The following is a 16,593-nucleotide window of genomic DNA, read 5'->3' as shown; positions in this document are numbered from 1 at the left end:
TTACACTTTCAATAAGCTCTTATAATAGAAGCCAAAGGGCAGTTACTTTATTACATGTTTAATAAGCTCTTATAATAGAAGCCAATGGGCAGTTACTTTATTACATGTTTTATTCAGCACTTATAATAGAAGCCAATGGGCAGTTACTTTATTACATGTTTAATAAGCACTTATAATAGAAGCCAATGGGCAGTTACTTTATTACATGTTTAATAAGCTTTTATAACAGAAGCCAGTGGACAGTTTCTTCAGCACCTGCCCACTGACATCTATTCCAAATGTCCTTTGAGTCAGTAAATGTTGTTCTTTTCCAGGTTTGGGAAAGGTGGCGCGATTCCTGTCGATGGTAATTAACTCTGTGCTACAGATGCAGCGGGTAAAGATCATTTTTTCCGCACTCCTTTAAGACGAGTCCATGCGAGGTCCAGCGCTTGTTTCCAGATCAGGTATTTTGCACTTTTGAACATTCCGGTGGCGGCTCTGAGTGAAGTCCTACACAAATTATGGATGTCATTGGCGGCGGGTACATGCCTGCGAAAAAAAGTGGTTTATATTATTCCTGGCATTTTCATTACAAGGTTCAGAACGCAATTACGCGATCAAATCAAGGGGAAACGACGATGAATATTCAAAAGGTGCGTAAAAAGACCCTCGGAGAGTTTACTTCAAAAACGAGGCGGGTCGAAAGCGGAGGGGAGAAGCAAGGGAAGGTAGAGGAAAAACGGCAAAATAAATTCCAATCTGGAATGAGCACGCCGAGCGCGCCGCGCTGTATTCCTTTTCAGAAAGAACAAAAGAGGGAACGGCGTGCGCCGTTCCGCCAATTTGAGACAAAAAAGAGCGGAAGATTGCTCTTTTGAAGATTCCTGGCTGCGAGGCAGAGCAGGTAGCGTATTTACACTCCCGTTTTTTCACCCGTCCCAAACTTTTGAAGGCGCCGAAGGTGAGGGAGAGGAGGGGAGAGAGGAAAGCAGAGCTATTTCAAAGAGGAGATTCATCATTTACCAAGAAGAAAAGCAGAACGTTTAGACCGCCGGAGAAGTCTGCAGACGGCCGCGGGCCCGATGGCTTCCACGTCAGCGGTTTGACCTCCAGTGTGGCCAGGAGAAACGCAGTATAATTGAATTTCAGTTCAAAGAGCCCACGCTTTCAGCTCAGGTCGCAGGACGGACCCTCGGGGACACGCCAGAGACCCTGTTATTGTTTACTATGACCAATAACCCTGTTAGTAATATATAGGATGTTGCTTTTAAAATAGCACGCCTTTCACGTTTCTCTCGATTCTCCCACCTTTCGTATTTAAATTGAATTTTGCCGTGACCGAAAAACACGCGTGTTCCTTCCAGCGAAACGGGGAGCAACTCGGAGCAGGCAGTGCAAGGAAAAGGGTACGAAGTGGAGGGGGCGCTTTAAAAGCCTGCTCACTCTGTCAGAGCACTGCTTGTTTTTCTGTTAGAGTTTATTCACTCTCATCACAGTTTTATACATCGCCTGTTTCATGTTTGGCCGGAAACAGAGAGGTTCTGTACTCGGCTCATCAAAAGGTCGCGGACGTCTAGATTCTCAATACATTTTTCACACAAATGAGAATGTTTGCTTTGTGGGTTTGCAACATGAGAAGAACAGAAAGCTGGTCAAATTTACTCTCTCATTCTGAGAATTTTATAAGCTCATCTCACTTAAGTCCAGACTATTTTTTACGTGTTTTAAGGCATTTTATCAAGTAAAAGTGTCTTATTCCCCTTGCAAACAACTTTTTTCAAGAATGAATCCAACACAAGATCATCTGCCAGTGAAATGAGACACTTTCGCTTGAAAAAAAAAGCCTTAAAACAAGTAAAAAATGTTTAGAAATAAGTGACAGCAGACTTGTAACAAGAAATACTGAAAGCTTCGTAGAGCTTTTAAACACTGTGTCCACTCACTGTCCACTCTATTAGACACTCCTACCTTGTTGGTCCACCTTGTAGATGTAAAGTCAGAGACGACAGCTCATCTGCTGCTGCACAGTTTGTGTTGGTCATCCTCTAGTCCTTCATCAGTGGTCACAGGACGCTGCCCACTGGACGCTGCCCACAGGACGCTGCTGGCTGGATATTATTGGTTCTCAGTCCAGCAGCGACACTGAGGTGTTTAAAAACTCCAGCAGCTCTGCTGTGTCTGATCCACTCAGACCAGCGCAACACACACTAACACACCACCACCACATCAGTGTCACTGCAGTGCTGAGAATGACCCACCACCCAAACAGCACCTGCTCTATGAGGGTCCATGGGGGTCCTGACCACTGAAGAACAGGGTAACAGAGTATCAGAGAAACAGATGGACTACAGTCTGTAACTGTAGAACTACAGAGTGCAGCTATACAGTAAGTGGAGCTGATAAAGTGGACAGTGAGCGTAGAAACAAGACCTCAACGCGTCCACAGACAGACCTCATCGCGTCCACAGACAGACCTCAACGCGTCCACAGACAGACCTCAACGCGTCCACAGACAGACCTCAACGCATCCACAGACAGACCTCATCGCGTCCACAGACAGACCTCAACGCGTTCACAGACAGACCTCAACGCATCCACAGACAGACAACACGTCCACAGACAGACCTCATCGCGGTCACAGACAGACCTCAACGCGTCCACAGACAGACCTCAACGCGTCCACAGACAGACCTCATCGCGTCCACAGACAGACAACACGTCCACAGACAGACCTCAGCGCGTCCACAGACAGACCTCATCGCGTCCGCAGACAGACCTCATCGCGTCCGCAGACAGACCTCATCGCGTTCAGACAGACCTCATCGCGTTCACAGACAGACCTCATCGCGTTCACAGACCTCAGCGCGTCCACAGACAGACCTCATCGCGTCCACAGACAGACCTCATCGTGTACACAGACAGACCTCATCGCGTTCACAGACAGACCTCATCGCGTTCACAGACCTCAGCGCGTCCACAGACAGACCTCATCGCATTCAGACAGACCTCATCGCGTTCAGACAGACCTCATCGCGTTCAGACAGACCTCATCGCGTTCACAGACAGACCTCATCGCGTTCACAGACAGACCTCATCGCGTTCACAGACAGACAACACGTCCACAGACAGACCTCATCGCGTACACAGACAGACTTCATCGCGTTCACAGACAGACCTCATCGCGTTCACAGACCTCATCGCGTCCGCAGACACACCTCATCTCGTTCAGACAGACAACACGTCCACAGACAGACCTCATCGCGTACACAGACAGACCTCATGGTGTTCACAGACAGACCTCAACGCGTCCACAGACAGACGACACGTCCACAGACAGACCTCATCGCGTACACAGACAGACCTCATCGCGTTCACAGACAGACCTCATCGCGTGCACAGACCTCAGCGCGTCCACAGACAGACCTCATCGCGTCCGCAGACAGACCTCATCGCGTTCACAGACAGACCTCATCGCGTTCACAGACAGACCTCATCTCATTCACAGACCTCATCGCGTCCACAGACAGACCTCAACGCGTCCAGACAGACCTCAACGCGTCCACAGAAAGACCTCATCGCGTCCACAGACAGACCTCAACGCGTCCACAGACAGACCTCAACGTGTCCACAGACAGACCTCATCGCGTTCACAGACCTCAGTGCGTCCACAGACAGACCTCATCTCATTCACAGACCTCATCGCATCCACAGACCGACCTCATCGCGTCCAAAGACAGACCTCAACGCGTCCACAGACAGACCTCAACGCGTTCAGAAAGACCTCATCGCGTCCACAGACAGACCTCAACGCGTCCAAAGACAGACCTCAACGTGTCCACAGACAGACCTCATCGCGTTCACAGACCTCAGTGCGTCCACAGACAGACCTCATCTCATTCACAGACCTCATCGCGTCCACAGACAGACCTCATCGCGTCCAAAGACAGACCTCAACGCGTCCACAGACAGACCTCAACGCGTCCACAGACAGACCTCAACGCGTCCAAAGACAGACCTCAACGCGTCCAGACAGACCTCAACGCGTTCACAGACAGACCTCATCGCGTTCACAGACAGACCCCATCGCGTCCAAAGACAGACCTCATCGCGTTCAGACAGACCTCATCGCGTTCAGACAGACCTCAACGCGTCCACAGACAGACCTCAACGCATCCACAGACAGACCTCAACGCGTCCAGACAGACCTCAACGCGTCCACAGAAAGACCTCATCGCGTCCACAGACAGACCTCAACGTGTCCACAGACAGACCTCATCTCATTCACAGACCTCATCGCGTCCAAAGACAGACCTCAACGCGTCCACAGACAGACCTCAACGCGTCCACAGACAGACCTCAACGCGTTCACAGACAGACCTCATCGCGTTCACAGACAGACCTCAACGCGTTCAGAAAGACCTCATCGCGTCCACAGACAGACCTCAACGCGTCCACAGACAGACCTCAACGTGTCCACAGACAGACCTCATCGCGTTCACAGACCTCAGTGCGTCCACAGACAGATCTCATCTCATTCACAGACCTCATCGCGTCCACAGACAGACCTCATCGCGTCCAAAGACAGACCTCAACGCGTCCACAGACAGACCTCAACGCGTCCACAGACAGACCTCATCGCGTCCAGACAGACCTCAACGCGTTCACAGACAGACCTCATCGCGTTCACAGACAGACCTCATCGCGTCCAAAGACAGACCTCAACGCGTCCAGACAGACCTCAACGCGTTCACAGACAGACCTCAACGCGTTCACAGACAGACCTCATCGCGTTCAGACACACCTCATCTCGTTCAGACAGACAACACGTCCACAGACAGACCTCATCGCGTACACAGACAGACCTCATGGTGTTCACAGACAGACCTCAACGCGTCCACAGACAGACGACACGTCCACAGACAGACCTCATCGCGTACACAGACAGACCTCATCGCGTTCACAGACAGACCTCATCGCGTGCACAGACAGACCTCATCGCGTCCACAGACAGACCTCATCGCGTCCACAGACAGACCTCATCGCGTCCGCAGACAGACCTCATCGCGTTCACAGACAGACCTCATCGCGTTCACAGACAGACCTCATCTCATTCACAGACCTCATCGCGTCCACAGACAGACCTCAACGCGTCCAGACAGACCTCAACGCGTCCACAGAAAGACCTCATCGCGTCCACAGACAGACCTCAACGCGTCCACAGACAGACCTCAACGCGTCCACAGACAGACCTCATCGCGTTCACAGACCTCAGTGCGTCCACAGACAGACCTCATCTCATTCACAGACCTCATCGCATCCACAGACCGACCTCATCGCGTCCAAAGACAGACCTCAACGCGTCCACAGACAGACCTCAACGCGTTCAGAAAGACCTCATCGCGTCCACAGACAGACCTCAACGCGTCCAAAGACAGACCTCAACGTGTCCACAGACAGACCTCATCGCGTTCACAGACCTCAGTGCGTCCACAGACAGACCTCATCTCATTCACAGACCTCATCGCGTCCACAGACAGACCTCATCGCGTCCAAAGACAGACCTCAACGCGTCCACAGACAGACCTCAACGCGTCCACAGACAGACCTCAACGCGTCCAAAGACAGACCTCAACGCGTCCAGACAGACCTCAACGCGTTCACAGACAGACCTCATCGCGTTCACAGACAGACCCCATCGCGTCCAAAGACAGACCTCATCGCGTTCAGACAGACCTCATCGCGTTCAGACAGACCTCAACGCGTCCACAGACAGACCTCAACGCATCCACAGACAGACCTCAACGCGTCCAGACAGACCTCAACGCGTCCACAGAAAGACCTCATCGCGTCCACAGACAGACCTCAACGTGTCCACAGACAGACCTCATCTCATTCACAGACCTCATCGCGTCCAAAGACAGACCTCAACGCGTCCACAGACAGACCTCAACGCGTCCACAGACAGACCTCAACGCGTTCACAGACAGACCTCATCGCGTTCACAGACAGACCTCAACGCGTTCAGAAAGACCTCATCGCGTCCACAGACAGACCTCAACGCGTCCACAGACAGACCTCAACGTGTCCACAGACAAACTTGTTTTTTGCCCTCATAGTTCACTGAAAAGGTTTGTGCTGTAAATATGTTCTGATGTAAATCGTCTCAACAGCCAGACTGGAATTCACTTTTACGTCAATCCAACTCAACTTGGTGCTGCTGAGACTCAAACATTTGGGGTGAGGAGATTAGAAGAGACCCGTCCAAAACCCTCCAAGTACAAAGAGCTCGTCACAAAATGAAATACAATAACATACAGGTTTTTACAGGTTTAGAAGAGTTTTTCCTTCTCCTGTTAAGTCTTTTACCTTCGCATTTAACCCATCCGTGCAGTGAATCACCACATACACACCAGTGAGCACACACACACACACACACACACACACACACACACACACACACACACACACTGCCCCCTGTCTTAAGCCATTTTGGAGATATAAGGTTTTGTCTTAAAGGCACAGTAACACAAACAGCCTGTTTAATTCAAAAGGATAAAGACAGGATGGACAATGGATGTATAAACATGAATTACAAAACGTGGAAAGCAGCTGCAGATAAAAAAAAATAATTACAACAGCTTTTGGCACATAAAAACTGCACAAATAAAAAAGTGGACCCTATGGGAGAAAAAAAAAAAAATCGAAAAAATGTAGGATATGGGTCCTTTAACCCTGGTGGTGTCGGTGTGTTTGTTACTCAGTAGTCTGGTGGACCCGCCACCTCGTCGTGTTTTAAATCAATACAGCCACAATATATCACAAGTGTCCAGTGTAGGGTTCTACTGTAGCAGCTGTAGCCAGTCAGCAGCCTGTCTGTTGCCCAGCTTCATCTGCCACTCATTGAAAATGAGTCCCACAGACCTGAACACCACACAAGGGTTAATGATATAAACCGGTTTACTCACCTTTTTTGGAAAAATCTTCGTCTTTACCACTCAAGTTCTGAGGGTCTAAAGAGAACGGCGTGTGTGTTTCTTCCACATGTGGTTCAGCCTCCTTCAGGATCTCCTCACACACTCCATCCTCACACTCCATCTGCACGCTCCCAAACGCTCCTGACAGCGAAACCGAGGAGAAAACGTCAGAAAACCAGGAGTAAAGTCTACTTTTCCGTCATCTCTGCGGATACACTGCAAAAAAACGGGATCTTGTCGCGTGACATGATCTTAAATCCAGTCAACATATCTAATACTTCCCTTTTTGAGATGCTTGTGCACTTAAGATTATCCAGCTTATTCCTAGATATTTTTACTGTCTTATGTCATTTTATCCAGTATAATTCTCTCACTAAAACAAGCATTTCTAAAACAAGCAAAATGACCTGACGATATACTGAGATGACTTGATTAAATCACTTAAAACAAGTAAGCAATGTCTAGTAATAAGGTACGTAATCTTAAATTACGCTTACAACCTTCTCAACAGGAGAAATATTAGATTTATTGTCTATATTTAAGACAATTTTACTTAACAAGACACTATGTTTGCGGTGTAGGACAGCAACACGGCTCAGTTCCAGCACACAAAGATCAGTCACTGCAGCAGAAGAACTACAGAGGCTGTAATATCCTAAGTGTTCTGATACCACAGTGAACTCCTACATGGCGCTTCTCAACATCATTTTCTCTGTATTTACCAAAAATGGATGAAAATAATAATAAACAGGCTGCAATCATGTCAAAAAGGCTTCTGAATTACTGGATTAACATGGTACACATGGGAAAAGAATTATGAAATGTGTGTTTAATGGTATCACAGCATGGTTTTTATAGCGTTGTAGCTTGTACTGCATGTATATTATGGAATATGATATTCATAATCTGGACTGATATGATACAGTGGTGTCTTGCTGCACTGCATTCTTCAATACAGCACAATGGGCTGCCTGAAAAGAGTGCGTTGTGTCAATGTTTTAGCCTAAAACATTCAGAGGGGAGCACTAAGCACTTTATGGTGAGCCTTTATGGTGCCCCCTTCAGCCAAAGGATGCCCCCTTCAGCCTGAGGCCTCCAACAGAATAAAATAAATATTTTAACAGTGGCTTCACTGATAACTGCGCCAAGTTCTCAAAGGATGTTAAAAAGGCTTCTTTATTTCAGCGTCAGGTGGCTCAGGGTCTCGAGAGACCCCAACTGAAGTGTTCCAACAGTGGCGACTAGAACCTCCCTCAGAGCTGAGGAGGAAACCTTGGGAGGAACCAGGCTCACCAGGGGGGACCCGTCCTCCTCTGGTCAGACTACCTACAGAGTTATTATACTACTAATATTAATAGCAGTAGTGTTAGTAGTAGGAATAGCTGGGAGTCTATGAGAACATCAGTGTAGGGTGGGCAGCTCGTCCAAGGCAGGTGGTGGCAGCTGGGGCGTGGGCAGCTGGTCTGAAGTGGGCAGCAGGAGAGCTGGACAGTCAGTCATCCTTCAGTGACCAGCCGGACAGGTGGGCGGTCGTTTACTCAGAATTGGTTTTATTCTGTCTGTTTGTATGTAAAACAGGGAATGTGAACATTTCCAGACTCCGGCAGGTCCGACTATAACAGCCTAACTAAAAGGAGAGAACCAGACGGACACACAGACACGGGAGCACCTTGACCTCTCTGTGAACCCAGCGGCTTTCCAGTGTCTAGAACCTCCTATGTGGACAGACTAAGGCCGACCCTCCTTTGTGAAAGAATTAATATGCTCTAATAGCCAGTACTGCCTATCTGGTTATTGATTACAATATCTAATCTGATTATTGATTAAGGGAATATTCATTCAAAATCCCTGTCACAAGCTTACCTGCTAGCCACAACACAGCGGCGCAGTGTGACCCAACACAACGTGCTGTTACGGCCCTTTGATATGTTACTGGCCCTTTAAACGAGTAAACAATTAACGAAGACAGAGATGAAAAGGTCGTGTTTTTGGTATGAGGTTTAATGGTTTTGATACACGTCTTCGGATTTGAGCTCGGGGGAGCTGAGAGAACAATCAGAGCAAAGGAAACAGAAAATATTAGATATGGATATGAATATTTGAACGGCCTCTAATGGCTTAATGGTGTGTAATGGGTTAAATGGTGCCGGTTCGGTTTGATTCTTCTCAAAGCAGAGTGTTTGCCGCAGAAGTAAAACAGGAAGCGATCCAAAAGCCTAAGGTTACGTCTGCAGATAACACACACACACACACACACACACACACGCACACGCACACGCACACGCACACGCACACGCACACGCACACGCACACGCACACACACACACACACACACACACACACGCACGGTGGCACTGACGGTAGACAGAACAGAACACACTCCTCATTAATTCGCCTTATCAGCCAGCACAATGTTGATTTTTCATTTGCCCGCCGTGCCTCTGGGTCGTACACCCACGCAATCACAAAGTTCATTTTTCTCTGTTTGATTAATTTCCTCCCTCCTCTATAAAAAATAATAAAATAAATAACAAAAATTCCCTGCGTTCTATCGGCGCGAGGCCTCTCCCTTCCAGCTGTACATGCTCTTTGTTATTTGCATATTAATGTTATGTTCCTTAATCAGTTGTTATAGCAGCAAACCTGCAATGAAGCTTCCGGCGCATTCCACCTTTAATACCAGCAGGAATGTTCCTGTAAATCACGGCAGATTAGCCGCGCAAGCCGAGCAGCTATCTGAGTAATGAGTGTGTGGTTTGGCTGTCAAATCAGAGAAGCCAAATGTAGAAAAGCCTGCGCTTCGTTACTGTACTTAAAGAGCCCATATCCTACACTTCCCTTGGTGGTTGGTTGGTGTAGTGGGTAACACCTCTGCCTTCTACACTGTAGACTGGGGTTCAACCCCCCACCTGGGTAAACACCCTACACTATACCAATAAGAGTCCTTGGGCAAGACTCCCAACACCACCTTCGCCTACCTGTGTAAACTGATCAAACTGTAAGCCACCTTCACTACATCCATAAACCTTCTCTGAGGTCTACCTCTTCTCCTTCTACCCGGCAGCTCCATCTCCAACATTCTTTGCCCAGTATATCCACTATTCCTCCTCAACACATGTCCAAACCATCTCAACCTGGCCTCTCTGGCTTTATCTCCAAACAGCTCCACCTTCACCGTCCCTCTGATCTGCTCATTTCTAATCTTGTCCAGCCTCGTCACTCCCAACGAAAATCTCAGCATCTTCATCTCCGCCACCTCCAGCTCAGCCTCCTGTCTTTTAGACAGAGCCACAGTCTCCAAACCATGTAGATATATGTAAATGTGTTGTTTTTTTGTGACATCACAAAAGCACTTATTTTAACACAGGCTGATTTTGGAGCTTAGTGTTTGAAATGCTACGTTTTAGAACTTCGATAATGATTACGTCATGTGACATCAAAGAATTTTATTTAAATAAAAAAAAGGAGGTTTATTTACTGTTGTAGAAGATCTGAACTTCACCCGAACCTGCTAAATGCTGTAAATGTATTACCGAGGTTGTTTGTTGGATTATGTAGATTATGGAAATGATGTTTGTTAGTGATAAAACAAACAAAAAGACAAAACAATAAACAAGTAAAGAAGGAAGGCAGGTTTCAAACAGAATTTGTAGTGGATTTCATCTCATGACACTACACTCTCTTATTAGAATAGACTTTAACTCAATAAGACAGTGAGAAATTATACAGTTAGATGCTCAGACATGTTTGATAAACTCTGACTGGCCTGAAAAGGATGGCATGCCCACTCCAGGTGAGGGGAGAGGTCCTGCCCCAGGTGGAGGATTTTCAGTATCTTGGGGTCTCGTTCACGAGTGATGGGAAGAGGGATGGTGAGATCGGCCGCAGGCTGGGACAAGCGGCAGCAGTGATGCGGTCACTGTACCGGACTGTAGTGGTGAAGAGGAGCTGAGCCATAAGGCCAAGCTCTCTGTTTACCGGTCAGTCTACATCCCCACCCTCACCTGTGGTCATGAGCTGTGGGTGATGACCAAAAGAATGAGATCATGAATACAAGCGGTGGAAATGAGCCTCTTCACAGGGTGGTGCTACGCTGATAGAGTGAGGAGCTCGGCCATCCAGGAGGAGCTCGGAGTAGAGCCACTACTCCTCCACATGGAGAGGAGCCAGCTGAGGTGGTTTGGGCATCTGACCAGGATGCCCCCTGGTCAGGCATAGCCGACGGGGACGAGACCCCGGGGTCATCCTAGGACCCGCTGGAGGGATTATATCACCAAGTCGGCCTGGGAGCAGCTTGGGGTCCCCCGGAATTAGCTGGAGGAAGTTCTAAGTCGTCTAGGACTCTGCTCTCCCAACTGATACCATGAAGCTACCTGGACTAAGCGGTTAATGATGAATGAAGGAGGCCAAAAATCGGAGTCTGTGCTCCTCACACACGACTCGATTCTCTCTCCAACTGTCGACTCCGACCGACCCAGAAATCTGCAGACCAGAGCCGACCAGCTCAGACTGATAATCGGGGCTAAAATCAGGGTAAAAGTCACGTATACTGTAACATTAAACAGTACTGGAGCATTACATAACGTCACAGGAACACAAATGGAGCGTATATAAACATATTAGAGAAATTAAGTTAAACTTTATTAATCCCACCTCCGCATTTAACCCATCCGTGAAGTGAAACACCACATACACACTAGTGAACACATACACTAGGGGGCAGTGAGCACACTTGCCCGGAGCGGTGGGCAGCCCTATCCACGGCAACCGGGGAGCAGTTGGGGGTTAGGTGTCTTGCTCAAGGACACCTCAGTCATGGACTGTCGGCTCTGGGGATCGAACCGGCGACCTTCCGGTCACAGGGCCGGTTCCCTAACCTCACGGCTGCCCCTAAAGGAAGGGGAATTTAGAGGGGAATTTAATCTCATCAGCCAAGAAACAGTCAAGAGTAACTCCAGACTGGTCTGTAAGGAAGGTGAAGGCGCTGCGTGGCCTGGGCCAAATCAAATGTCCTCGCTGGTCAGCTTTGGGCAGCCCTGATTCAGAGCTCCATCATTAAAGTAAACAAGTGAACACATCCTCTACAGAGAACACACTTCTACGCAATTACTGTTTATTTACTGAATTGACACAACAAAAACGAACAGGCCTGTGCAAAAATTATGGCACATTTTATATTTAAAAATAGAAGTTTTTACGTTTTTCCCTCAAACATGCTAAACTACAAACTAGAAATTGTGCACTGAATTGGGCAGAAAAATGTCTTATTTAAGTATGTTCTCTGTAGAGGATGGACATTACATGGACAGTCCACTACAGTCACCTATAGATTATCTACAGATATTCAAACTGTTAAACTATCTGTTGAAACTAGGATTTGGACCAGGGTGAGGGTTGGGTTTAGCTGTAGGGTGAATGTTGGTGTTACCGCAGGTTTAGAGTTAAAGAACATGGTCAATTCAGTAGATATTTCGCTGAAAGTGACTTGAAAGTAAATTAAGTATCTACAAACCATCCAAAGTGGACAATCCAAACAAAGTGCTACCCTTATTTTCTCTTAGAAAACCATGGGGTGCCCAAACATTTGCACACAACTGTTTCGGAAAAGCGAGACTAAGCACAGCTGTGGGGTGTGTGTGTGTGTGTGTGTGTGTACTATTGTCTGTTGCGTCTGCGTGTTTTGTCTGTGTGTATATATTGTGGTTCGTCTGTCACACCAGACATGTGAGATCAAACGTGTGTGTGATGAGCTGATGGAGACCCTGATCGGTGCTCCCCCTACCCCAACCCCCCCCCCCCACCCCCCCCCCCCCCCCCCACACACACACACACACACACCCCCACACACCCCCTTCATTAGGGTCATGAATTGGTCTATTGTGATAGAGCAGCTGCTGGTGTGTGAGAGAAAGGCTCAGACAGACAGACACACACACACACACACACACACACACACACACACACACACACACAGTAAGATTAGACTAGGGCTGCTCAATTATGGCAAAAATTATTATCACCATTATTTTGGTCAGTATTGAGATCATTTAACACATTTACTTGAACTTTAAAAAAGTCTCATGGATTTTCTTGAACTTTAAATATTATTCAAAGAAAACGTAATAAAATTAATTATATATAATATATAAATATGTATGCATTTAAATAATTCATGTAAAAATAAATGAGATAAAACTACATTGCAGTGCAGTTCCACAACCTACTGAAAACTGCTGAACATATAAAAAATAAGAAATAAAAATAAATGAGATGAGTCAAGGCTTTTAGGGAGGGGCCAAAGCGCACCCCTGTAAAGGAAAGGAGTGCTCTTAATTTACACACAACAAAAAGAAAGCATCAGCAGCACGATATTTGTTTTTTATCTCAATTATCTTGTTTTCGTAATCGTCGGAAATTAAAATCACAATTCAGACTAAAATGAATCGCCCAGCCCCAGAGCAGACACACAACCCGCTCATCACCAAAACAAAGAAGACTATTTACATCACCGCCTCTCTGTTTACTCCGGAGGATTATGGTTCATCCTGGAAGCTGTAATCAAATATAAATGATCACACTAAACTAAACGACAGCGTTCATAAAGCTACATGACACCTACACGACTGACACACCGATCCTCTGCAGAAACACACGTCTGCACGTTTTAATACACAATTACTGTTTACGTACTGAATTTAACACACTGGGGAAAAATATAACGCAAAATGTGGCCTGTGCAAAAGATACGGCGAATTTTATATTTTATATATTTCTTTCAACTCAGAAAATTGCCATATTTGAGTGTGTTCTCAGTAGAGGAGGCTGCATCTACTATTTGATTTTAAACAAAACTTTAGTCTACCGTCTAATTAACTAATTAACAAACCTTGCATTATCTCTAATTTTAAAAGTCAGGTGTTGGTCAGTTTTACTGGATAAAATTCAATCTCATTATTATCAAAATTCATCAAAACGAAGGCAGATAAGGTGAAAAAAAAAAATCAGAAGAACTGACCAGGCACAGCTTAAAACACAGCTATAAACTGCATCGTGAAACGCCGAGAACAAAACAACAAAATCAGAGACAAACTGGCATGATAAGCAGCAGGTTGGAGTATTATAATGAGGGGGCGGAGCCAGAACATTCAAAGGAGATCCAGATGAATCACGCTTCTCCGTCTGGAAATCCGATGGACGAGTCTGGGTTTGGCGGTTGCCAGGAGACGGTACTTGTCTGACTGCATTGTGCCGAGTGTAAAGTTTGGTGGAGGGGGGATCATGGTGTGGGGTTGTTTTTCAGGAGTTGGGCTCGGCCCCTTAGTTCCAGTGAAAGGAACTCTTAAAGCTTCAGCACCAAGAGATTCTGGACAATTTCACGCTCCCAACTTTGTGGGAACAGTTTGGGGACAGCCCCTTCCTGTTCCAACATGACTGACCACCAATGCACAAAGCAGGTCCATAAAGACGTGGATGAGCCAGTTTGGTGTGGAAGAACTTGACTGGCCTGCACAGAGTCCTGACCTCAACCCCATAGAACCCCTTTGGGATGAATTAGAGTGGACACTGTGAGCCAGGCCTTCTCGTCCAATATCAGTGTCTGACCTCACAAATGTGCTTCTGGAAGAACGGTCAGAAATTCCCATAAACACTCCTGACCCTGTGGAAAGCCTTCCCAGAAGAGCTGAAGCTGTTGTAGCTGCAAAGGGTGGGCCGACATCATATTAAACCCTATGGATTAAGAATGGGATGTATATATATGCAGTACATTAGATGTAAATGACTAGCAACATAAATCTTTTTCCAACAATCATCATAAACCCTGCTTTTGTCCACTGTGATGTCACTGTCCTCCGCCAGTGTTACGCTTGATGGAACAAGTCTTTATAAATGTCTTGAATCCTTTTCAAAGTTTATTTAAACCCACTGAAACTGAAAGAGCCACAGTTTAGCTGTACAGTTCAAACAGAACTACTAGTGAGTTACATTTAAATCGGACTACATTCTGTGTGGACAGGCTCGTTTCTACATTTCTGACTTTTTCTGCTTGTTTTCAGGCCAAAAAATACCAAAAAATGTCAAACATTTTATATATATTGCAGTGAAGCCTGTGGAGAAGATGACACAGGCACCAGAGCCAGAACCACCACTCAAGCAGGCACATCCCTTCTAACCATACCTGGCAGACACTTAACCCACTGAACTGACCAACAAACCAGCACAGAATAGTAGAACCAACATGAACACAAGCGTCAACAACTGAAACAACAGTAAGCATCTCTTCTACTGTGAAGGGCATCTGCTACTGTTACATCAGCCACGTCTACATGCAGCCTAATAAACAGTTATTAATCCGACTAATAGCTCAATCAGAACAGAATACGTCCATGTAAACACCTCAGTCGGAATAGTCTAGTCCGATTGAGGCCATTCGGAATACAGTTGCTATCCGATTGATGGTAAGGTGTAATCCTGTAAATAATCCGTTAAATAGAAGAATAATATCCGTGTAAGCGCCGGTATCCGATTACATTCCCTATCGGAAAGTTTAAGTCCGTTCTGCATGAGCGTCGCGTCACAGTGAGAGTTTATACCGTTCAACACGGCGGAGCAGAAACTGGTCTGCAGAGGAGACGAAGTTCATGCTCTGATCTTTAAAAGACGGCGGTGGGACGGACGTCCAGCTTATGCGTCTCAGAGCACGACGTCTTCCTCTCGGCCTTCTTTAATAAGGACGTGTGAAGGACGTTTTCCTGAGTCTGACGTCATTTTAAAGCAGTTAAAAACACAATCACTGCTCACTGCTGCTCATCTCACTCTGACTGGACCTCACGTGATGCTCGCTGTCATGGTAACGTCTACACTAAGCGGTTCTCCACGCATGCGTGTCATTTTGGATCGGATTACTTGTGAGCATGTAAACATATTTTCCATCAGGTTGTTGAGTAGAGTGAAGATAAACACCTCAGGCTGAATCCGTAATCGGAATGTGTTCAATCAGATCGGAAAAATCTTTGCATGTGAACCCAGACAGTGTCAAGCTTGCAACAATTCTTTTGGTCCTATATAGAAGCAACACATTCTCCATGAATCTGAAGAACCATTTCACCATACAAAGAACCATTTAATCATGCAGATGGTTCTACGAGTATCCATGGTTCTATATAGCATCACTGTCTTTACTAAAGAACCCTTGAAGAACCATCTTTTTTCAGAGTGTGAAGGTAAAAGAGCGAAGGTGCCCATTTTTTCCTGCTACTGCTGATGTACAGTAACAGCCTCTACTCTTCTGGGAAGGCTTTACACTAGATATTGAACATTGCTGTGAGGATTTGATTGAGCATTAGTGAGGTCAGGGACTGATGGTCAGTTCTGGATCTCCAGCTCATCCCAAAGGTATTGGATGGAGCTCTTCGATAATACTTTGGTTCATCTCCTCTGCTTTCCTGCCTCTTCCTCTCTTCCAGCTTTCTACCTTCTCGTTTCTCCTGTCTCCCTTTCTCTTCTCTTCCTTTTGCTTTCCTGTCTTTTTTCTAGTCTCCTCTTTCCTTTTCATTTCACTTTTCTTCTCATTTTCACCTTGTTCCTTCCTCTACTTTCCTCTTCTTCGCTTTCTTCTATTCACCTCTGTCTTTTTTCC

The 16,593-nt window shown here is 46.5% G+C and overlaps 1 protein-coding gene across 2 annotated transcripts in view; it reads right to left on the bottom strand.

Moving 5' to 3' along the window:
- The window catches only part of zfpm2b (zinc finger protein, FOG family member 2b), a 102,641-nt gene that overhangs the window by 61,527 nt on the left and 24,521 nt on the right, over window positions 1–16,593 (bottom strand). For both annotated transcript variants that reach the window (XM_017682191.2, XM_017682190.2), the window contains exon 2: window positions 6,948–7,097. In XM_017682191.2, coding sequence (XP_017537680.1) covers window positions 6,948–7,097 — 150 coding nt within the window. The remainder of the gene's footprint in view (window positions 1–6,947; window positions 7,098–16,593) is intronic.

Source organism: Pygocentrus nattereri, chromosome 27, assembly GCF_015220715.1.
Source record: "Pygocentrus nattereri isolate fPygNat1 chromosome 27, fPygNat1.pri, whole genome shotgun sequence".
NCBI classification, from domain to species: Eukaryota; Metazoa; Chordata; class Actinopteri; order Characiformes; family Serrasalmidae; genus Pygocentrus; species Pygocentrus nattereri.
This window is presented reverse-complemented; position numbering and strand designations above follow the sequence as displayed.